Raw genomic sequence first — 24,966 nt, 5'->3', positions numbered from 1 at the left:
TTTACTACTTGTAAATGTAATTTTGGGGCGTAAGATATTCTAAAATATGTACTAGGCTGATTGTGTAATTCGAAGAAGAAAAAGAGACCAGGAAATATGTTAATTATAATATCGATATAAAAAAGGATATTCATATGCTTTATATTTTTTAAATAATAGGATTTTGGAATGTCGTTGTTTGGACAACAGATAGATATAAATAAAATGGATTTATACAACGGGGTTGGCTTTTTAATGACTCAATAATTTAAAGTAAACCGTTCTAAATGGGTGCCGAACACCGAGAATAGGTTGCATCGTTTAGAAGAAAAGTAAAAACGAGCAACATTGAGCCTGATAGTAATTGTACCATATTAAGAAGTGGCAAGATCGAAATATCTCGAAATATCATGAGTGCTACGGATAGCAATAGTGATATGAATTTTCCAGAAAACATAATGGATGTTTTAAAGGGAATATCGGAACAAATTAAGGAACAAGCTCGACGAAGTAAAGATCAAGCTCGGGATCAAGCTCAACCTTTTGATGAAAAGTTAGAGCAATTCCAGCAAAAGATGAATCAACAGATTAAGGATCAAGCTCGGGATCAAGCTCAACATTTTGACAAAAAATTAGAGCAATTGCAGCAATGTAACGATGACAAATGGGATCAAGTACGCAACAGTTGATCCTGATGAATCATCAAGTGGATGCAAAGTTTGAGCAATACCATAATATAATGGAACGAAAGGATCAGCAAATGAAACAGGTTGAAGAAATGTCATCTTTAAATGAATCTGGACCTTCCACAGAAACAACGGAGAAAGCAAATTTTGAATTTACATTAGTGAAATTCACTGAGTTTTCACAAAAGCATACTGCTTATTCGTTGGAGCAGACTCTCCTAACTTTTCTTTTCAGTCGAATGTTTTTGATTGTCTTATGGATGCTGCGTGTAATGATGATTTTGGTATGTATCAATGTGCGAAAAGTTACGATCGTTTTCGTTTAGTGAATGCTATTGACTACTTGAATTTACAGTATCATGTTGAGTATATACCATGTCTTGATACTAATCCTGAAGATGAAATAATGGTAATAGAATCATTTAATAATATGTACACGACTTTGGTTCATGTAGCAAGAAGAAAGTTGATTCCAGTATCTGTGAAATTCAGAAAGAAAACTGTGTTCCCACCAATGTTTGTAGTGATTGGCCGATGGAGTTGAATCTGTCAAATTGTACATTCAACGAAAAGACCAAAATGATGTTAGTAGACAATTCGATGATACTTTCACAGAACGTGATGCAGTGCGTTGGTTTCCATCATCCAATTCTGATATTGCAAAATTTTGAAAATCCATTGATCGTGCAATACAGTAATAACCTGAACCAAACGAACCTTAATCGAAACCAAATTCGATAAATTCATATGAGATTAAAGTGTGATCCCAATGTACAAGACGATGTTAAATTAACGAATAACGGTAATGTAACCGAACCTAATTACAATAGGAATAGAAACTGTGGTAGGACAGATTACCGTGAATATTGTAGAAAGAATATGTACAGACACGACATCTTGCCACCAGTAAAACGAGTGAGAACCGAATCTAATTTTACCGATAAAATAACTGAACCTAACCTTAGTAGTAACAGTAATACTGATTGTGTAAATCAACCTAATCCTAGTGTAGTACGATTACGGACACTTAAGAAGCATGTAAGCGTTAGATCTAATTTCGTTCGATGGGGACTTCGTAGAAATCTCATAGATGGCGAAAATTCTCAAAGTAAGAAACTAAGAACTGTAGAGATAAATAACGCGAAACAATGTATTCCGATTTATGACTTTCAGAGCAACTTGAATGAATTCATTGGTCATGTAACTGAACCTAATGTAGGGGCGTCCGAAAGGATATATTCAATTGATTCTTATAATGTTATGTGTTTTATTCGATATTTGTATTTCATACTATTCATGCGTTTTCCTATGATAGCAGAACGCAATATCAATCACATTATTCGTGTTCCATGTTATTGAAGTATATTTAAAAGCATCTTTGTAATGCGAGAATATATATTGAAATTAATAATTTATGATTTTCCTAAGAAATTCATATTCAAGCAATTCTTACTTTTGTGTTCTTCTTATATTCGAATTTATGTAAATAATATAAATGTTTAAAAAAATAAATAAAAGATTATATTTTTAATGTGACATATGGAAGTAATGACCATTATGTTATGTTCTGATTATTATTATATTTCAATCTTAATCTATATCATTCTTAACTATATCTTATATCCGACCATCTTATGTTCAAAGAACAACTATATGAACATCACATACATCTTTTTCAAAACCTTCTTCATGATGCCTAAGTAAATAATTATTAAATTGTAACAAGCATTTAAGGGACCCGAAAAGGACTTAGAATTAAATAACTTGTAAATCAAATTTCGAATGTGCCTTATCGTCGTTGAAACTTATAAATAAATGAAGGTAATGATAAAATTTAAAATAAATATGATAATAATATTGTTATAAAATTAAATATGATATATATGTATATTTGTATGAATTGTAATTTTCAAGTATACGAGGTGCATTCGAAAAAGCAAAGAATTAACATGTAAAGGTAAACGGTCCAGAATTCTTTTTCTTTTTATTGAATAAATAAATAAAAAGAAAAGTCCGTCTAGCGCCATAATGTACAACAGTACGTTGTATATTTTTACTACTTGCAAATGTAATTTTGGGGCGTAAGATATTCTAAAATATGTACTAGGCTGATTGTGTAATTCGAAGAAGAAAAAGAGACCAGGAAATATGTTAATTATAATATCGATATAAAAAGGATATTCATATGTTTTATATTTTTTAAATAGTAGGATTTTGGAATGTCGTTGTTAGGACAACAGATAGATATAAATAAAATGGATTTATACAACGGAGTTGGCTTTTTAATGGCCTAATAATTTAAAGTGAACCGTTCTAGTCTTTTAATTCCTACTATGTTAAATACGGTTGCATGCAAGGGGTTTGAAAAAAGTATTCACAGCCTTTCATGTGTAAGCCCTACTATGTTCCATTAGGGTAGAAAAAAGGCACAAAAGAACAAAAAGTTACTTAATCTGGTTTAAAAAAAAACGAATATTTGTTTACAAAAACGCACCAAGGTGTCTCCATTCCACTAGCATTATATCCTATTACATGCAGTATCCAGTAATTTTACTGGAAATAATTTATATACCATTTGAAAGAGAATTTGATATCAGTTTCTATACAATAAATGCCTTGGCCATTGCCTTTGCCTTTGCGCACTGCTCTTGTTTATCTACGTGTGAGATTGCGAAACAATAAACATTTGCAGGGCGAGTGCTGCGACCGAGTACAACTTCTGAGACTGTTTATTCGCCATTAAAAAGTAACATTTTTATAAGACATTTAGATTTTTCCATATTGTCAGTCTGTACAACACTTTTCCTTTAATATAACCAGAAAATCATACATTAAAAAATAGCAGTAATTTTAACTTTTTCAACATACGTATTTCATCTTTCTTTTGTTATAAATGTTTCATCATCTACCCTGATGAGGTGCTGGAACAAAGTGCTGATACTAAATTAATTTGACGAAGTATATATTATGTAGTGTGCATGCTCCAAGTGTGCACTTCGTACTGTAGGGCTCAATTTTCACTTCATTTGGAAGATTGTCAAAGTGCCTCCTTCCATAGAAGTATTCTCAATATTTATGTAGTTGGAGACCTAACGCAATGCAAGATATGTTTTAAAAGCTTTTGATGAAGAGTCTGTGAATAATATTGTAGTGAACAGGGGCGGATTCAGGGGACGATCGCCCCTCTAGAAGAGGAAACTTACTTTTTTATGTATAAATAAAACCCATCCCAGAGTTTGGAGCTCTTAAAAGTAGCTCTAAGGAGCAGTATTACAACCCACTATCCTCTAGAAGTCCGTCCTGGATATGCTCCTTGTGGTGAATAGATGATTGCAAATCACAAAATTGTTTCACCTATCTTATATTGAAACATCGGATACTAAATGCATGATTTCCACTGTGTTAAAAAAAAATAAAGCTTGCCTACGGTACCAGCCTGCACAATAATTGTTTAGCGTAACCCGACGCAAAACGTGCAAAAGTCAATTATAACTCTTTTTCAAACAACCACTATCAATGAGTCTCGAAAAACAAAAAATCGACAAATTTTTAATAAAAGAAAACAATAAATAAATAAATAAAAGTAAATAAATTTATTTTAAATATATCTTTCAAATAATAATAATAGTACAAAATAAAATTTTGTTTTAGCTTGTTTATAAAAATGACTTTGTTGAACGAGGAAGGGTGATTTCCCGCTTGAAAATTATGTGATCGGATTATTTAATAACAAAACTTCTCTGGTGTTCGCTTTTTGTTGACGCAAATCGTTACGAAATGGGTCCTTGACGGCATTCTTTTTCATGCTGGAATACTCACGTAATATATACCGTGATAACTTCTTCGAAACATCCGTCAGAGTGCGACAACGTAGTGTAGTAAGTAGTCTGTGAATTCACTCACAAGCAGGTGGAGGGAATACACATGCGATAAGAGACATTTATGTGGAAAAGAAGGATTTCAGTGTAGTTTTACATTATAGTAACAGAAAGTGTTCCCAAATGTGAGTTATATATCAACAGGGAATGGCTGGAGTTTTTGATATAGAGCTGCATGATGCAGAGAACGTAGAGCACGACGACTCTGATGATGATGCCATTGAAATTGAGGAGGTGGGCTTTTAAGTAACAATTTTTCAATTAGGAATACAAAAATTGGCTTTTTAAAAATATATGTATACTATAAATTAACTTGCATGTGTTTCTACTCGTATTTTTCTTACTTAGAATATGTATATGTGTTTTGCGGGTTAGAGGTGAATGTTTCGCAATACTGTTTACATAAGCTGAGTTCGTGAATATAATCCATCTGTTTTCTGAGAATAGGGTAGGAGATTCTCTTGAAATCATGCAAAGTATATTTTCGTTGGATGTGAGAAGTTTTTATATCGTGAAGGGATATGCATTTGATATCATAAATGGAATTTGAAACTTTTTTTTCTAATTTGTTACACAATCGTCTGATAAGCGTTTCGTAATATATCATTTTTATTACTATGTACAGCAATAAACGTTAATTAGAGTGTCAAAATCTAGGCTATAAATGAATATATTCATAATGGAAGCGCGAAATTACGTTATACCCAATAAAATTGTGGAAAAGAAATTATATCTAATAAGATACCAAACATAACCTTCGTTGTAGCTACTTGGAATTTATTTCTCGGTTGTATCTCTGCTATGTATGGGGCTTATGATTGATTATTGGGTTTCACTCGAGCAGACGGATCTGACAAATAGAAAATGTATAGGTAAAATATGACGTGAAACATTTTTCTTGAAATAAGGATGTAAACATAAGTAATTTCTGTCAGTGCACAGCATATTGGAATGAATTTTGAATGGTAGTGAAACATTGTATGTGTAACTACTGGAGCAGAAGAATGCAAATTCCATAGAAATAGATTGCGGGAATGTTCCATTTGTACGTTAGTAATGGACGTTTGCGATGTGTGTAATAGTTTTTTTTTTTTTTTTCATTCATTTATACCGAAGTTGGTCGTCCAACCAGTTTTCGACAAAAACGTAATAACAGCTACGGAAATTTAAGAATCGTCAATTTTAGGACCACTTTAAAAGGATGTAATAGAGTAGGATGGCGTAGAGTAGGGTAAGGTAGAGATAAGAAGGGTAAGATAGTGTTAGGTTAGCTTAGGGTTACGAAAGTTTTGACCCATTTTGTTAAAATTAATAGAGATTTTCTCGTCTTTGTCTAAGGATACCAAATGCAGCGTCTCTGTACACCTGCAGTAATGTACAGACCTGTACTCTGTAATACCAAATGCTACAAATGTTCGGTACTTTCCCACATTTCAACCATGTGGTTCCGGTAACCTTTGCGCAAAATCGTTTCTTCCGCTTGCCAAATGGTTCCATGCTAATAACCGATTATAACAATATATACACAGCTTCCAGCACACAAACGAGTAAATTACCCTTTTCTTTCCGGTAAATTTTCGCGATTTTGCTAGAAATGGCCGACCAACTTTGGAACGTAACCCCGTTTTTTAAATACAACCTATTATGTGATGAAGAGGATAGTATTATAATGTTTCTGGAGCGCCATGGTATGATCAAGCCTAAAATCAACTGTGCAAAATGTGGAAACGAAGTAAAATTTCGGAACAGAGGCAATATATACATTTTTTCTGCCATAAAGATAGAAAGGAAAACCTAACCCAACCTCTAACCAGATCTGAAAATGAAATCTGTCGAAATTTGATAGAAATGTCTGCTCGAGTAATGCCAATTATTGAATTGTAATTATTGGTTGCTGGAACAGTTGAAGTGAGTAATATCTTGTCTGAGTGTTCTAAGGTAAATAAACCCAATTTAAACTTACCAAAATTTAATGTAGGGAATTGTTTTTTCAGACATTCTCTAACCATTTATTTATCTTTCTGTTCGTAATGAGGACCAGTCCAACATGTTCACTCAAGAAGTTAACATAGCTGGTGTTACGTAAGCTTATTTCGGTCTTTCTCCTGACAAGAGATAGTGAAAATTCCTGTCCTTGTTTTTGGCCCTTGGCTTGATTGTCGTTGGGAATAGGGGTTTGGATTCAACGTTAAGCTACATGTCCTCATCTTGTGTAGTGGCAGTGCTGGAGAGTGGCGTTAAATTCCAAACAAACGTAGGATAACTGAGTAGCGTAGTGATTAATGAGTTGCCGGGGCGTGAAAGCCGGAGGCTAGCGTTCCAAATGTGCATTTTTCTCTTCATTGAATTCGTACCTATAGAAGAATTGATGGCCTATGTTTAATTGCAGGAGTCCAGCCTTATTTTCGAAAAAAAATAGGTAAAATTTCGCTTATTTTGGTGGTATTAAGTAAGTTTAGATTGGATTGATTTCGTTAAGGTTACGTTAGGTTTAACTACTTGCATATTTGTGTTCATATTTCCTTGTGCGCTTCCGGTAAATACATATAATCTGTACAGTATTTTGTATGTAGCACAATTCCATTCTTAAATGACACGGTAATCAATTTCAGTTCCGTTACTTCATTTTTCCTGTAAATCTTCTATTTTTACGTACGTCTGGACCCCTGAACTAAACATAGCCCGAATTGATGTGATAAAATCGTTTAGTTGAAGATCATATTATTATTATTATTTTCAAAAGCCATTTATGAACTACTTCATTGGATTCTTTCTAATTATGAGTCATTCTAAAATTGATTAACCAAGTAACGGTAACACGATATTTTTCGCTAGTTTGTTGTTAAATAGAATTTACTATGACGATTATCGTGAAAGATTTATTGTTGTGTTTTCCCGCAGACTAAAATCTCCAGAGGTGTTACTTTGTTATATCGTCACATTCCACATTTATTTTTTATAATATTAAGTTAAAGCTATTTGAGTTCCCCTTTGACGTTCGAACGGTATGTCGAGTGGTGTAAAATATTAAACACGTGTACTGCTGAATGCTTGTGGGTACATAGCACAAAACCCAAAATCTCACTTTGCATCCCTATTCCTGTTAAGGACATTATTCTACTCGATATTTCAGTTCTCTTTTACATATTTTTGGAGTGATATATGTAGCGCTTAAAAGTAATTCCAGAGAGAACTGAAATATCGTGTAGAAAGATGTTCTATAAATAGGAACGGGATTTAGGTGTGCCAGGTGAGATTTTAGGTCTTGACGTTTGCTGCTAATTCAGTTTCTCATTGAAGGCAAGCGGATAGTGTGTTGCCCTTCATTTGATTATCACCTATAATTTCTCATCATCTTTCTTTGCCTAAAAGCCAGATAATGAAACGTAAGACTCCGAAATGATGTAATAAGTATTTTCTTGCTTAACAAAATAGTTACATTCTGTATTGTTCTAATTTGTGCTAGTAAAGACATAGTTTGCACTTAACGCCTACATGTTACTTCCGTTGACAGCTAATAAATTTTACCTGTAAGTTTTCCTTTTCGTTCGAGATTAAATATTACTAGTAAACCAATGTAAACTTGAGTAATAGTATAGCAGTTAGTTTAATAATTTAAATTTACATTATTGAAAGATACAAGTGCGTAGATACAGTGAAAGCTTGCGTGGTCTGAGCGTTCTTGATTCAACACAGATCTCGCTCATAATGTTTCTCACCTGTAGTTCGGATGACATGTTCAAATGTAGATCGAGTCTTACATAACTTCAGGGCAGAAAATACGTCGACAATAATCAACCAAATGCTCGTGGTTTCTTTTTCTGTTTAAGTTGATATTATTTTCGTCATTCAGTGATTGCTGTGTGCATTTTTTTAGTGCCTCTATTAAAGGTCGTATTTTCGCATTCGTACTTCAAAATTTAATACGTTAGCTGTAAATAAGTTGAACAAACAGTATTTACTTTTGATTTAATTTCATTTATGCAAAAAAGTAAAAATTGCCAGTTTGTTTAATTTAGTTCTATATTTGTTTTGCATGGGGAATCGGAGGTCACATTACAGGAAGAAGGGTTGACAAATTTTAGTTGATCGAGTATGGTTAGTGCGGTGTAACTGTATCTTTCTTCATTGTAAAGAAATACATTGATGGCTTGGGGCATTTCATTTTTTAACGTGTTCTTCTTGATAGCAGTTGATAGAACAAATGTGATCAGAGTATCTATCGGTCACAAATGTAACGAAATCAGAAAACGGTCATGAAAGTCACGAAATTTAGCTTTTGGGTCACAATTTTTTTAAACTGTGCAAATGTAAGTATAGATTGGAAAATTTTGCTGTATAAAACGTCAAAATTCACCACCAAAAATGTCTATGGTCGGCTTTAGACGCTACCAAATCGCAAGCAAAGTACGTTTCTATCGCATGGATGAAAATTCGGCCTATTTCACACGCAATTTCGCTCTTTAAAATGTTAGGAAATTTTATGATTTGGTAAAGAAAAGGTCACGAAAAGTCACGAAATTTCATTTTGGAATTTTAATAGACACCCTGGTGATTCTTTGTGTGAATTTGACCTGTCAAGTACATCGGAAAGAAATTGAATGATCTTTCGTTTTAAAGTAAAAATCTTCGTATAGAAAATCAGATAGCTGGAGGATTGTTTGGACTCGAGATCCGATGTGTCACTTGCCGAGCGAATGCTTTATCAGTTAAGCTACCAGTAACATCTGAATGCGTGTCGTGCTCCATCCTCTACAGCTTCTGGGCAATGTTTCGTAGAGGAATTTCCCACCAAATAGAAGACATTCAAACACCAGACAAACCTTTCCATACATATCGTCGCATGAGAACCAGAGGAACGTAACTCCATTTTTGTAGGTTTACAGACGAGAGGACAAAGATATTATTTTAGAAAGATGTGTTTTTAATAAAATGGTAAATTGAGCTACATTACAACAGATGATCGACAAGAACAGATGGCGTTACATTCCATTTACACCAAGTGGAGCTTTCAAAATTATGTCCAAACATGAAGAAAACGTAAACCGCATGTTTGGAGTTACGTTCCTCTGGTTCTCATGCAACGATATATAAGAGCTTCTTCGTGGCTAAGTGGTTAGTGTACGCCGGTTTGACATGGAGACCTGGCTTCGATTCCCGGTGGGAACTCATGTGGTTCGGATTCTACGTTAATCAGTAGGTCCACGTTGCATATAACTTGCTGCTGAAAGAGACACTAACTAATATTCAACTCAACTTCATACACATGTAACTATATAATAATAATAATTTAAAAAATAAAATAAATTTTAAAGTTCATATTTATTATCCTACTTCCGATCAGTTTCGACTTGACATAGTTGTTGTGATCACGACTGATTGTTTTAAAAGAAAATTCAAACTATTCTGTACTGTTTTAATACCGTATATTTTAAAGTTCTTCTGTGGAATCAGTTATCTTGAATCTGTAGCAACGTATTGAAGAATTTTTACTTTTCCTTGTAGTCCTAAATTTGTCGTACGTGAAAGATGGTAAATTAACTGAAGAGTATTTAGCTTATATCTTACTATACCACCCGTAACGTAAGTCGACCGTTTTTATGTCAGTGTTCCCAAATCTGTCTAGGTACTGTTTGATGGCATGAGAATTCTTTATTTTAAATCTTGAGGTCATTTATTTAGTGTGTCCAATGGTTCATAATATACCATTGTTTCGAGAGTAGCTGAATTTAGACTGCTGATTGAACGTAAGGAACACATATTAATATAAGTCATTACTGACTTGGAAGTGTTCCTGATTTCCGTAAGACTGAAAGTATCTTCAATCTAATCAATATTTCAAGGATAAATCTCGAGTGCTCTTCGTGGGAATGGTCAAAGCTTACAGTTGGACACAAAAATGGTTTGGCAACAGTGACTTCCAGCAGTTATCTTGGAACGCGACCTACAATTCTTGAAATAATTGTTTTGTGGGAAATGATTTTTAAAGATTGTCCGTAGAAGACTTAAGCTTATTAAGTTCTATAAATAGAATATACACTCATGTGTAAAATTATTGTCGCATGTCTATAAATATGTTGTTCTAGGAATATAATTTGATAACGGATCCGCTCGGTATTTCTTATAATATTAGTATGTGTATAATCGGCGAAGACGTGTATGTGGCAAATTTCATGTCAAGAGAGCAGTAAATAAGAACAATAAAACAAAAATAAAAATTTTCTTGACCATTTAGCAACATTTTGTTTTACTCATTCTAATTTTCGTATTTATAATTCTTTTTCTATGATATTTACCGCAAATATACATTTCCCGATTATATACATAATATCAATATTAAAAGTAGGCTGCAAAATCGTTATCAAATTATATTCTTAGAAGAAGACAGTTGTAGATATGCTGCAATAATTTTGGACATGAGTGTACATATTAATTAATTATGTTTGAAGTAGTGCAGTATTTTTCTTTTAATAGAATAATTTGGAACTCAACAGAAGAGCAGGTAGAAATCTCTTTATAGGGATTTTCTGTGGTTGTAAATAATACAGATTTCTATAAAGTTAGCCATCCCGACCAAGGGCATTCAAAAAGTACCAGAAATATAGATGGGCATTTGAAGATATTCGCAGTATCACATTAATATGTTTTGGCTAATATTGACTTGTATCAGTTTAGGTTCATAATTAAAAAAAAAAAAAAAAAAAAAAAAAAAAAAAAAGTGTGAAGAAGCCCCGTGTAAAATAATTATGTTGCTTATGGAGTACTTAGTTTCCATAAGGTATTTTGAAATCTTGACACTGATGTTTCATTATCTCGTTTCTAGTGTTGGAACAGGAAAAATCAATATGCACTTAAGATAAAAGTTATATAATTATAATACTTATTTTTCTGTTAATCATAATTGTGATCTGCTACTTTATATCGATTCTGCATATTCGGAACAACTTCTTGAATTCTTAAATCTACCTTATCAGAACTCTTAACTAATCAAATTTGACTTCTATTGTCATTCATTAAAATAAGTTAATAATAATAATAAAGAAAGGAAGGAAGAAAGAACATTTTAAAAAAGGAACATATTCTTTCTTTTCTAATGAAACTAAGAAAAAAGTTCGTTTCATATCGAAAGGGTTTCAAATACAGTAGAACCTCGTTGCTACAGAAACATCGCGATGGCTCAGTGGTAGAGCGTTCAACTCTGGTGCATGGGGTCTCTGGTTCGATCCCAGCTCGCGCCAAGTGAACTTTGTGGTGGACAAGCACCGTGTGTGTTAGTTTTCTTGGGGATTCTCTCGTTTCCTTCCACTTTCTTCATTCCATTAATTTCTCATCACGTCTTTAGCCTAGCCGGCATAATCGTGGAACGTTAAGATTGAAAGATTTCGTTTCGTTTCATTTTCCAACAAACAGTGTTTAAAGCTGTATTTGCTACAGACTATTCATTATAGTATGGTTTGTTTATTTTGTTTTCAGGGTGTTTGTTAAAGGTTAATCTTAGTCATGTCTGAAAGTATTTTTCATTATGTATGGAAACAATAAGATTTGATTAAAACAACAGTATGTGTTGTAAATAAGCCGCTGGTGAAAGTGGGGTCCCCGTTAAAAATTTAGGCATTAATAAATATATACATACATTCCCAAGTTTGTCATAGGAATGGTTACGAAACCTTTATTTCTTTTTAAATTACTAGGAACAGAACAAGTTTGTTTTACGGAAAAAGAGAACGTGAATGGATGAAATTTATTTTTATAAGTTTGCAAACTTTGAAGGCCAGAAGGATAGAAACTTAATTTCTTAGCGAAATGATGGGTATGAAACGTCGAAGTTCATGTTAATGAAGACAGTAACCGATCGTGAGAAGCTGTTTTTCGCAAACTATTTAATGTTCTTAAGGGAAGGTACAGTTCGCAGCAAAAAACCTGCAACATGAGCACGTAAGTTCTTTGTGAAACTACGCCTAACAGCGCAGGAATCAACATAACGTCTAAAGTGGCACGAGTCACGCCAGGAGAAACCTCGCCGTCCTCCCCTGCAAATGTATTTTGAAGCAAAAGACTTCGTCATGTCACAGTAAACTTACATGCTCATGTTGCAGGTTTTTTGCTGCGGACTGTACCATGACAATCCTGAACACTTCCAAAACCGGAAGCGGTTCAAATTTAATATTCCGGTTTCAATACTGATTTCCACAGAACAAAAATGGTAAAAGAAATCGAGGTGCAGTTTCTCGCAGTCAATTAAGCTTCCCAAGAGTACATTCTTTCTCCTTCTTTAACCATCTATTGAAATCGGGAGCAGTTCAAATTGACGATTTCAGGTTCCAGTCGTATCGCCATAAAACAAAAACAATAAGGCATTAGCGATTATTAGTTTTCAGATATGGATTAAGCGTCCCGGGAACAGGTTCTGTCTTTGATCTTATTAATCTACTGGATCTAGTAGTTACAGATGTAGTACTTGAAGTCTGAGTATCGAATTCTCATAGTTTGGAAGTCTACTGTAGGTTCGCACTGCGAAATGACTTTTTTTTTTTTAAATATTTATTTAATACCGCTAAGTTAAAATCCTTGATTTCTTGTTACGCTCCACTGTTTACACTTTTTTTTTTTTTTTAAATCGCTAACAAGGCTGTCGACGAATACAGTCGAAATATCGAGAGAGCGTATATGTAACATTTTTTAAAAATTTATTATAATAAAACAAAATTTTTCTTTGATGCTTATCTTCTCTCTAATTTTTTGTTTTCATTTTATTTGGTAGGTCTTCCGACTGTTATTTCTCGTAGTGTCATCAGAATAATTTCTATCGGACTTGAAAAGAACAGGACCATGATCATATATAATAGTGATATTGATTTTCACGATCACTGGACAAGCATTAACTTTGCTTAACTGTCATTACGTTATATAATTACAATATTAATAAACTTATAATATGATAAGTACGTTTTTAATTTGATGTTTCTTCTTAGGTTATTATAGTGTTATATTTAGTAAGACGAAATATGTTTTATTCTCGTAGTTTGATTATGCTTTTCTATTTCAGGGTGACTATGATCAGGATCCAAATGTGAATGCCATTATTGAGTAAGTTGAATTTTATATCCTATCAGCGTTAACACATTGTTTATTATGTAGCTGTGGTGTTTCATTTTTATTATTTTATTTATTTAAGATTAAATGGGTTTTAAAAGCTCATAGATAAGACTTTTAAAGAGTTGCATTACCAGGTAAAACGATAGCATAAGTAGGAAGGATTCTTTTATTTGAACCATCTTGTTCATTGGGAAAGCAGTTGTTTCAGGTTTCATCCGCACCTTTTGCGTGCCTTTGCACATTTTGATCGTCTTACCAGCAGGCTTAACTGTCCTATTTGCCTCCAGTTTTCTGCATTTATCACTCTTCTTTCCTTAATAAGGTGAGGTAGGGCAAAATTTGTGACGTGATACCTGATTTATTTGAAACTATGCCTTTGGACGTTCTGTCTTTCTTCTTCTTATTGTATAAAGCCGTTTTTGGACACGCATAGAACATGAGAAATAAATACATAATAAAACATAAACCTATATTTAAAACATGTGTAAATTTATTTTTCTTGTATTTATATGCTTTTCAATTTTTGAATTCGACTTCCTTATTTTAATTTTATTCTCTTTTCTCATCATATGTCTTTTCCAGTAAGTTTAATTCTGTATTTTAAAACGAAACGCATACCCATCGCGAAACAACATCCTGTAGTATACTAAAGTTATCAGCGCGTTCATGTTATCTGTTTTTCACAAATTCTGCCGTAAGTTGCTTCCGTTATATATGTATAACTATATCAGTTAAATCTTCCAGATACTTTGCTGGCTCGTGTACTTTAGATCCCACGTTAAGCTGTAAGTCCGTGTCTCATATAGCCTGGCTGCTGAAGAAGACTAAATTCAAATCCAATCAAGTCTTAAAATCCTGTTTTCTTTCGTCCAATTTTTTCATAATTTATTTCTGGTGTTCTCATGTTATTTTCTTTCTTTATCACCAGTAATTCTGTGACCTTCTTAACAATGAATTTTTTTGTCTGGAGGCACCTGCAGGGATTCCGCTAATGTCATTGATATTACATCAGTCATACGGATTAGCATATGTCGTTGTACTCTTTTTCTTCTCTTACTTTACGTTTTTCAGTAATCTTTTATTAATGCCGTAATGTTGACATCAAAACTGTTTCTCATTGTAATCATGTAGTGTTCATAAGGCTATGCAGAAGTTTCTACTTGCAGTAGGGTTTAATTTATTTGTGAGTTACGAGCTTTCGATAAATCCGACTGAAAATTCTTTTTGTGCAGGCAGACGCAAACATACTTGAATCTTTTAACCCATTTTATTGTTTGATTGTCTGTTTTGGTAACCGTGCCTCTTTCTTGTGCCAAATAAACAAAATATTATAATGTTTATTTTGTGTACCGCAAATTTATTTCTGCTTCATTAGTTTTGTAAATTCAGTCTGTGTAGTTACGTTTTTTTCTAATTGTCTTCTACAATTTTCCCTTATTATCGTAGCAATAATAATCTGAATATCAGACCGTTCCTGCTGTGTCGCCTAAATCTTGTAGCGTCTGGAAACGTGGCTTGATTATAAGAACCAGTAAAACTGAGCCGCAGATAAAAAATTCTTGTGGAGTTTCTCTCGCAGCTAAACATGACAGGACATCAGAGATGGTTTAAGGTTTCTGAAATATCACTAAAAGTTACTATTTGATCTTTGGTAGCCTTACTTTTTCTGTGCTTACAATCTTTAAAAGCATAGTTATTGCGTCGTTAGGTGTTTTTTAAAAGTAAGCCTTATTGTAACTTGCAATTTTGCATGTAACCTTATATTTCCAATAATTTTAGTTAGTACATGAAATTTTCTCCAAAAATGTTAATTAAACAGATCAGATGATAAGATTTAATGCTTTTGTTTGATTTCTCTTCACTTTTCTTTAAAACTTTCGTCATATTTGAATGTTCCCATACTTGGGAAACTTTCGTTCTTGTAGACATTATAAAATTTTGCAAGATTCAGTGACCAGAAATTTATAATTTCAGCTTTAATCCCATCTGACGCTAGAACAGTCTTATCGTCCATTTCTATCATATTCACTGTATCAAAAATTTTTATTTACTAATTTCGTTCATTTATGTCCAGTTCTTAAAATATATGATAAAAGTAAATAAAAAGACACCTCCCCATTGCCTTACGGCTTGCATTTCCACCAAAAGAAAATGATAATCTGTCTTACGTGATGACTTGTCCCATGAGAAATGATGTTGCGTTTGCGTAATAATGCAGTTTGTTGAATGAATGTTTATAAAATTGTTCGATACTAACCTTTTCACATCTATTTGTAGGTCTCCAGATCTTGAGACGGTACATTTGTCAGAGCAAAATGTGAATCCAGGGAAAGATAAGACCGGGCCTCAAGACTTTGAGCTGCGAAAGGTTTTGGGCAAAGGGGGATATGGAAAAGTGTTTCAAGTGCGTAAAGTGACTGGAAAGGATGCCGGAACAATTTTCGCTATGAAAGTTTTAAGGAAGGCATCGATTGTAAGAAATCAGAAGGATACTGCTCACACCAAAGCAGAGCGAAATATATTGGAGGCGGTAAAAGTAAGCAGTTTTGTTGATCATTCCTTAATTTAGAAACAAACATTCTACTTACTTAGGGAAGCTATTGCATGCATTAGAAAATATTACTCCTAGTTTGCATCCCGGACGTAAGAATCATGATTTCTCGGATTATTAGTGACAAATAGGTTCAACTTTTTGACGTTCCGTACTTAGTGCAGCTTCAGAAGGGAATATCTACTTCCAGATGTGAAACATTTCTGGTTCATAACTACTTTACATGTGATCCAATATTTACATCATTAACCGAAATAATTTACCTCTTTTCTCTGTACAAAGATTTATATATTGAGTATGACTTTATTCGGATGGACAGAACCTTTCATCGTTTTGTCGTAGTTTTTTGAAGTGTAGTGTCCCTTTTCTACACCAAGACCATATGAGATATGGACCTACAATTTAAGGTGGAGTACGAACCATCGTAATGCATTCAAGTTTCAGTGCTTTTCCACTCGGAATCAAATCCGGGACTACGTGCACCAAAGGCGCGCATAGCCACTAGAGGAGCAGGGGAGACTATAACTGTGTTTTAGTGGCAGTGTAGTGGCGGAAGATATATTGGAAAAAGGGACCAGAGAAGTCCGGAAACTGTATATTGTTATAATTCCCTTGCCCAGAGTGCAAACTTGGAACATTTTTTGCTAATACGGGCATCGTGTGTTTTGTGTGATGATGAGAAATGAATGAAGAAAGTGGGAGGAAACGGGAGAACCCACGCATACTGTGTTTGTCCACCACAAAGTTCACATGACGCGAGCTGGGATCGAACCAGGGACCCCATGCACCAGAGGTGAACGCTCTACCACTGAGCCACCACGGCCCACCTGTTAAAAAATTCATATATATAATTAGATGTTTAACTTTGGTTATGGCTCTAAGAGTCAGAACTTTGGTTATGGCTCTAAGAGTCAGATCCCTTGTACAGACTTCTCTGAAAACTTAATTACTTTGATGTAACATAAGTTACAACAATTTTTATAAAATTACTAAATCAATCTCCGCTACCAAATTTTACCCGACGTTCTATTCTGTTTGGCTCACCTCAAAATACAGCATGTACTTATAATTGTACCCGAAAGATACTGGAAATAGTGAGCGCTGTTTCGCATTTACTTGCAAAAAGCTATTACGGAAACTGTGCTGGTTCGGGATAAGCAAATGTTAAAGCGTCATATGTCGTCTTCTGAGACTACAAGGATATAAACGTAAAGGACAGTTCCTTACATCAGAGGTAAAGCCTCAGAGGTCAGTAAATAGGAAAATGCCTTTTCTGAAAGAAAATATTTTACGTGTGAAGAGATAAACACATCATGGCAAGGTATATTCTGAAAGAATATATTTTAACTGAGAGAAGACTTTTACTCCATAGAAAGTCGACGTGTACGTTGCAAGTTACAGAAAGACAACTGATAAAGCTCCCAGAGTTCTAAAGGATCATCAACCTGCTTCCCTCATAGTATGGTTGAGTGTTTGGTACGAAGGTAGTACATAACTCTTGTTTTTGCGAAAAAGGCGAAAACGTTGCTTAGTGTGTGTCAAAAGACAGTGGTAAATAATTTCAGTAAGTCTCTCTTTCGTGGTAAAGATCGGATCTTTTTGTGTTCTTCCGAGTTTAACATCTCGCATCCCCCGATATTGCTTCAGAGCTAAGGGAGACGGTGATGATTGAAATAAACGAAACGGTGAAATGAAAGTGGAAGGAAACAAAAAAAAAGAAAAAAAAAAGAAAATCCACACACACGGTTTTTGTCCACTACAAAGTCCACTTGGCGGGAGCTGGGATCGAACCAGGTACCTAACGCACCAAAGGTAAGCGCTTTACCACTGAGCTTACCGCGGCTTGCACTGGAGTTTTCAATTGGACCACACACCTACCTAATAAGGCTCGAAGCAATTAATAGTGGCTTGAGCGGCCTGTTCTAGACTGGATTTCTTCCTTTGATTGGCGAAGTTCTTGATACTACCTAGTCATATCATAAATACGGACATAAGTTCTGAGGCAGGGTGTACATCCAGTTTTTAAGGTCGCAGTCAACCCGCGTGTGCAAAAGGGTGCAGTGGGCCATTGTGAGTTGAGCTGTCATAGAGAAGGTGTGTTCGTAAAAGTATAGTTATGGAGTGGTGCGATTACAAAAATCTGTGGCTCCTCATAAATTGTCAATCAGCCCCGTGATATTCACAACACTTAAAAGTTGAATATTAGCAAATCTTTCGTGTATCGAGTCATCACGTGATTCACGGAGACTGGGGCAGTTGACGATTGACCAAGGCAAGGCCGCCCACGCAGTGTAAGAACCAAAAAGTTAGTGCAACCAATGGCGGTCCGTATTAAGAGGAATCCTGTACGAAAGCAGTCAGTGCTTTCTCGTGATCTGAACATTTCCAGAATGCCAATGTCTCATGTGTTAAGAAGTGACTTAGGGTTGAAAGCTTCCGGCAAAGTACATGTCACTTCGTCATTGCACGTCTGAAAGAGCAGAGGGTGATAAAAGCAAAACGCCTGCTGCAGCATTACTCAAACAATGGACACAGAAGTCTTTTCACAGATGAAAAGATATTCAACATTGAGGAAGCTTTCAATTGACAAAATGACCAAGTGTTTGCTTGAACTTCCCAGGAAGCTCGGTAGAAGACCCTAAAGATCCATAGGGGTCACCATCCGGCCTCAGTTAAGGTTTGGTGGTAAGTTGCGTATGATGGAACCACCAAGTTTCATTTTTGTGATAAAGGGATGTAAACGTCAGCCAGAGTGTACGAAATGTTCAGGAACCAACATTGGACCATCCAACAGGATTCCAGAGCAGCCCACAAGGCACACTCTACCCAGAAGTGGCTCACGAGAAATGTCCCGGTCTTCATTGCTCCAGATGATTGGCCTGTTAGCAGCCCTGACCTCAACCCGTTAGACTATAAGTTGTGGTCATTGCTTGAGAGCATGGTCTGTAAGAAGAGGCATGCCAATATTGACAGTCTGAAACTTTCTCTGGTGAAGGAAGTGGCGGGTTTCCCAATAGAAACAGTGCGTAATTCCGTAGATGAGTAAACGCAAGACTTAAGGACTGTATGAAGGCCAAAGGCGAACAATTTAAAAGTAATTGTTGCTATTTGTTCATTAGTCTTGTAAGTAACCTATACAATAAGGTTATTAAAGTATCTTTAATGCTTTCATAGTAATTCACTTCCAATGTTGTCAGTATTTATGGTACGACTAGGTATTGACAATTGGCCACGGAGACTTCGATTCTGTGTTTGAGCCAACGATGGCCATCTTGAATAGCGATTTGTGTTTTCTATTCACGCCGCTATGTAATTGTAATTGTATGTATTACATACAATTAAAGTACTTGTCAGCGTATAGTCATAGTTGTAAAGAATGTGACAACGGTTTTGCTACTCTGTATTGGAGGTGTCTTTCCAACATTAGCTTTGCTAGAGCTAAGGGAAACTTCAATAAGCTAAGGAAAACAATAGGCAGCCACCGGATTCGAAACCAAACAATTGTAATGTAAGAAGCTAACTACTATTACGATTTTTAACCTTTGACATATGCTGCTATAGTTGATACATAACGTATTTTCAAATCAGTAAACGATCTTCGTTATCACGTATGTTCTTGATCTGCTGCTCTTGAAGTTGATAAGGAGATATGTAAGTACAGTTATCTTCGTATCTCTGATTTGTGACGCTAAACTTATGAAAAGAGATAATTATGACTCATACGTTTTCATAAAGATTACTGATTGTCAGTAATCAACTTTTATTTTTAATTTCTTCATTAACGGATACGATTGCGATATTGTATATATGTAATATTTTTTATTAATGTATACAGACCAACATAAAAATATAAACTTCAATGCTTACTCAAAGACTTCAATAATATTTTAAAAAATCACTTATATATAGTCATACATGTAAAATATAGATAATATACGGATTTTATCTGTTTTAATAAGATCTGATATTAATTTGTATTGTACAATGAAATTGTGGTAGTGAACCCGATGCAGGTTTTTATCTTCCCAAAATTTCCTTAAATCGTCTTGTGAGTCATTGTCAATGTCGTGAATTGCTGCGATGATGCCTTCGGTCCCGCGTACACGCTACCACCCCTTTTACTTACTCACATTGTTGAGATTCATTTACTTAATGCTTGGATATTAAACTTCAAAATAGCAGTAGGTGTAACGATATTGGAATGGTCCGTGCAAATTCTAAAATTTCCAGTCTGTTTATGTTGTAGGTAGCCGTATTAGCCCGAGTATTGTACAACTTGGAAAGCAATACGACTCCAAGTTGGTGAGATGATTTTAATAACAAAACAAATAATAATAATAAATACTCAACATATTCAATACGCTTCAGATTTATATGTATCTACCGGTAAATACATTTAACCCTCGGGGAACGGCAAGATAAATTTATCTCCAACAACGCCAAGATTGGGTCAGTTTTGACCCATGTGTATGTCTCGTAACGAACGAAGTACTTGTTCGAATTAAAGGTATTTTAGAGTATGTATGTGTAGAGTCGGCACTCTTCAAATATAATTTTTTGAATTTCATCCATAGAGAGTTCAGGCCGTGGACTGTGTCTCGTCATTATCGCAACTACACCAGTGCTGACTTGTGCAGACAGTCGCACAATGAAGCACATGTGGAAGGGTTGCTTGACCTGTGCTTCCACCTATTTAAAAAAAAATGCTGAAGTTATAAAGTGTTTGACAAGAGACGTAGGATGATTTGAACAGAGTACACCTTGATTTTTCAATATAAAATGAAGTGTATAAATAGTGTAAACGCCAAAATCGGGTCAGATTGAGTGTGATTGAATTGAATTTATTTTCTTTCAAATTATTACATAATAATTACAAGAATGTTTTATTTCACTTATTATTATTATTAAGAGTTCTGGACACCTACGCGAAGGATACAGAATTTAATTTTTGCGTGTAATGAGTGAAGACAGGCGTGTAATTTTCACCTGTCTTTGTGTTCGTGGTGTTCAAGGTGTAATATTCATGAAAGCTGCATGAGTAAATTACTAATTTGCATGCGGACGGTTGCGGGAACATGGTACGTACAGATAGGATAGTCCTGTTTTTTTATTATTATTATTATTATTATTATTATTATTATTATTATTATTATTATTATTATTATTAATAATAATAATAATAATAATAATAATAATATAAGGGTTAGACTGTCATATAGCACGACTCTTACGAAACTGTTGTATTCCGTAGTCGAAGCACTTCAGTAGTAGAAACCAAGAACAGTACTGGAGATGGTTAATACGAAGAAAACAAGTTGGTCGAGACGTTATTTGAAAAGAAATATTTATTGTAGATGAGTAAGGGGTATGGTAGAGCGAAATAGAAGAAGAGAAATGAGATTTCAATTTTCGGATGATATAAAACATTCGTGATCTTCATGCTATGACGAAGGATTGTAGTATGTGGAAGCTTTTTAATGTGTGGCTCTTTACCTTTCATAATTACAGAAAACCTTCGTTAGTGACAAGAAGTAATAAATTGTAAGGAAAAGGTAAAATTTTTGAAGTTGTAAACGCGGCAATACTCTTTTGTGTTACGAAAACTCTTTAATGACATAAGGAAGAAATCATTATTTTCTTTGTGGGCTGATCACTGATTAAAAGATATTTAAAACCACCTTGTAATGTTACTATGAGAATTACCCGCAGTTTAATTTATCCATTGTATTGTACCTAGTTATTAATTTACATTACTTTTTTTTGTTTTGTTTTCACAGCATCCTTTCATAGTGGACCTTATTTATGCATTTCAAACAGGAGGAAAGTTGTATCTTATTTTAGAATACCTAAGTGGTGGAGAATTATTTATGCATCTAGAAAGGGAAGGAATTTTTCTAGAAGACACAGCATGGCAAGTATACGTAAAATATTCTCAATGTGTATCTATTGTTTAATTATGTACTTAATTTTATTTATTTTCGTAATGAATTCACGTTACATCGACAAACAGGAACTTTAACCTGGAAAAAGGAGCTTTACTTTACATTCATGGACTGCAGCGTACTATCTTCAAAAGTTGTACTAATAAATAAGATTCTTATTTACATTTACGGAAATCTATTTCTTTTATATATATATATATAAAGGAATGCAAGTTGTTAGAATAATTTAGCGTTCTTTTTACGATAAAATGCCTGCTTACAGATTACGAATACATTTTTAATACAACTTTATGGTTTTGTGCGGTTATTTTCAAAAGTTGTGTTCTTTTAATTTTTTTTCTCATTAACTTTCATATTAAAAAGACAAGTTTCATATTTTATGCACCTAAACACCCACGGATAAATCAATGGCACTCTTGGCCGTATTCGTTTCAGTGATGGTTTGTCATCTTCATCAATACATATTTAGGCTATTAGGGAAAATAGCATTGCTTTGAAGGATCACTTTGTCAGTGCATTTCCACCCTACAAATTAAAGGTAAAATATCCTGATTAAATTATGTACGTGCTTCTTAACTAAGGTAATGAAATCGTAACGGGTTTATAGCGTAGTTCTAGGTATCCTTCATCCTACATTTGTGCTCCTTCCCTCTTTGTGTGTGTTAAAGCATGCTGAAAATGTCTACATATTATATATCTTAGCTCAGCTACTCAACGCGTAGCAGAAGTGACCGAAATCCAGTCTGAACTGAATACTCTAGAAGCGTTAAGCGTAAGAAATTAACATCAATGTAATTGTTCTAGCAAAGCTCCCTTAATGAGTTTGTAATGCTAAAGATGACAAAACCGCCCTCCGTCTACGGTCAACTGCCGTGCCACTGTTCACTTCGCGGTCTTTACGTGAGGTTTACATTAAATGTGCATCCTATTAACACAATAACTAAATTTTAACTCGTTAGTTTAAGTTTTTAATAGCTTGATATATTCTAAAATGGCTTAAAAAGTCAGTTGACTGAGAATTAATTGGCAATAGCAATAAGTCACACGAACCTACTTTTGATCGTAACTGATAAGTTTCTATATATATCTATATATATTTTTTTTTTCTGGCGACTGTGGTTATTTCTAGATTTTCATTAAAAGCATCATATACAAAAGTTCTTTGGTAATTGCTAATGGAAAGTTTTGTGGGTGGTAATTTCTTTTTCCGACAACAATGGAATATATTTATTTGTCTTTCCTGCATAATTTGTTTTATATTTTATAATTTATATATCTTCCTAGCGGTACAGCCCATGAAGGACTGTGGCCGGATAAATCGCTCGTGTTCAATCGAGTAATGTGCACTCCGCACATTTGTTTCCAATACTTACTTCTTCTTTTGCGGAGTTTGGTAGATTTTAATTTGAATAGCCCTCCGGATTGCTGAGTCGGTAGAAAATTCAGAGTCCCTATTAAGAATCGAAACTGCCAGTAATTTTACATGCGTTAAGCATAAAGATACTGAGCGTCCAGGCCAAAAGAATTATTTAATTATGTTTTTGTTAGCGACTACAATTTTTAATGGCAACTATGCATTTTTCTTTAATCAGTGTGTAAATATATATCTAATATTTAATGCTAGATTGATTTAAGATTTTTGTTGTTTCTCTTTTTTGCAGTTTCTATTTATCAGAAATTATACTAGCGCTTGAACACTTACATATACAAGGAATAATTTATAGGTAAGTTTTATAGAAATCATAAATAAGGTGATAGGTCTCTATGTATTTGCTCTCTTCTACAATCCACAAAATAGTGGATAACAGAAAACAGTATCAGAATTTGTGCTTCATAGAGATTAGGTGCAGTAAAACATCTACTTAGCCTGATTTTATGCAACCTGACATTTCCCGTAAGACATTTAGTATTACGCATATTCTGTAAATTGGATACATGTGTATGTTGAAATTTGTCCGAATGAAAATATGTTCTTATGCTGCAAATGTAAAATTCACCCCTATATATTAATCACTTAAACTGATTATTCGACTACGTATGTACATGATCATTTTTTCATGTCTTAGAAACTCATTAGTAGGTTTCTGGAGGTCAATAAATTCAAGATCATTATGTGTATTGATAGAATAAGTGAATAGGTATTAACAAAGGGCGTTGAGCTTTAGGAAAATAAGGTCCGTGTACATTTTCAACTTATGTATGCAGTGATCGGCGTCTGTTCTCAGTTGTTTCACTCATTCTGTAGATTTCAATGCACCTCACTGAATGGTAGTTTAGATCAGGAACGTTTGTAGTGGAGAGCGAACAAATTACGAAGTGTTTGATATTGCAAAGTGTTCATTGGTTAGACTTCCCTTGTCAGCGTCCAAGTTATGCGAGACAGAATCTACTTACAATAAAACCTCAACTGTTCTGGTTGTTTTATCAGAGGTAGTTTTTTTCTTCTTCTGCGAAGGAGAGACCATACAAACATTTATTGCAAAGTAAATACTTAAATGACTGTAGCTTAACGCGTATTCACTCCCATTACTAGTATTCTAGTTGCAATCATTTTAAATTTAAGGTTCTTAGCTGTTCATTCCTGTGTCATTCCTGTGAGTTAATAAACTTTGTTTTAATGAAGATCATAGATTAATATATACATGTATATAACTACGATTATTTGGAAGAAGAAAATGATAAGGCGTGAGAAAACAAACATATTTATTTGTTACGATTGAATTAACTAAGCACAGAAAAATATTAATGTGCATACACCTTTATGCATTCTTGTGGCGCCAGTTTCAGGTCAGTATGAGTGATTGTGTTGAATGCGTCAGAAGCAAGTTCGTTTT

At 34.2% G+C, this 24,966-nt stretch overlaps 1 protein-coding gene across 1 annotated transcript in view; it reads left to right on the top strand.

Annotated features, from left to right (window-relative positions):
- The first annotated feature begins 4,515 nt into the window (after window positions 1-4,515).
- The window catches only part of LOC145694753 (ribosomal protein S6 kinase beta-1-like), a 45,174-nt gene continuing 24,723 nt past the window's right edge, over window positions 4,516-24,966 (top strand). Inside the window, exons 1-5 of the mRNA XM_081771365.1 lie at window positions 4,516-4,777; window positions 13,590-13,630; window positions 15,917-16,175; window positions 21,968-22,101; window positions 23,794-23,856. Of these exons, the coding sequence (XP_081627491.1) occupies window positions 4,691-4,777; window positions 13,590-13,630; window positions 15,917-16,175; window positions 21,968-22,101; window positions 23,794-23,856 (584 nt within the window). The 5' untranslated portion in view covers window positions 4,516-4,690. The remainder of the gene's footprint in view (window positions 4,778-13,589; window positions 13,631-15,916; window positions 16,176-21,967; window positions 22,102-23,793; window positions 23,857-24,966) is intronic.

The sequence above is a fragment of the Thermobia domestica genome, chromosome 9 (assembly GCF_964235325.1).
Source record: "Thermobia domestica chromosome 9, izTheDome1.hap1.1, whole genome shotgun sequence".
NCBI lineage: Eukaryota > Metazoa > Arthropoda > Insecta > Zygentoma > Lepismatidae > Thermobia > Thermobia domestica.
Note: the sequence above shows the minus strand (reverse complement) of the source record. Positions and strands in the feature narration are given on the sequence as shown.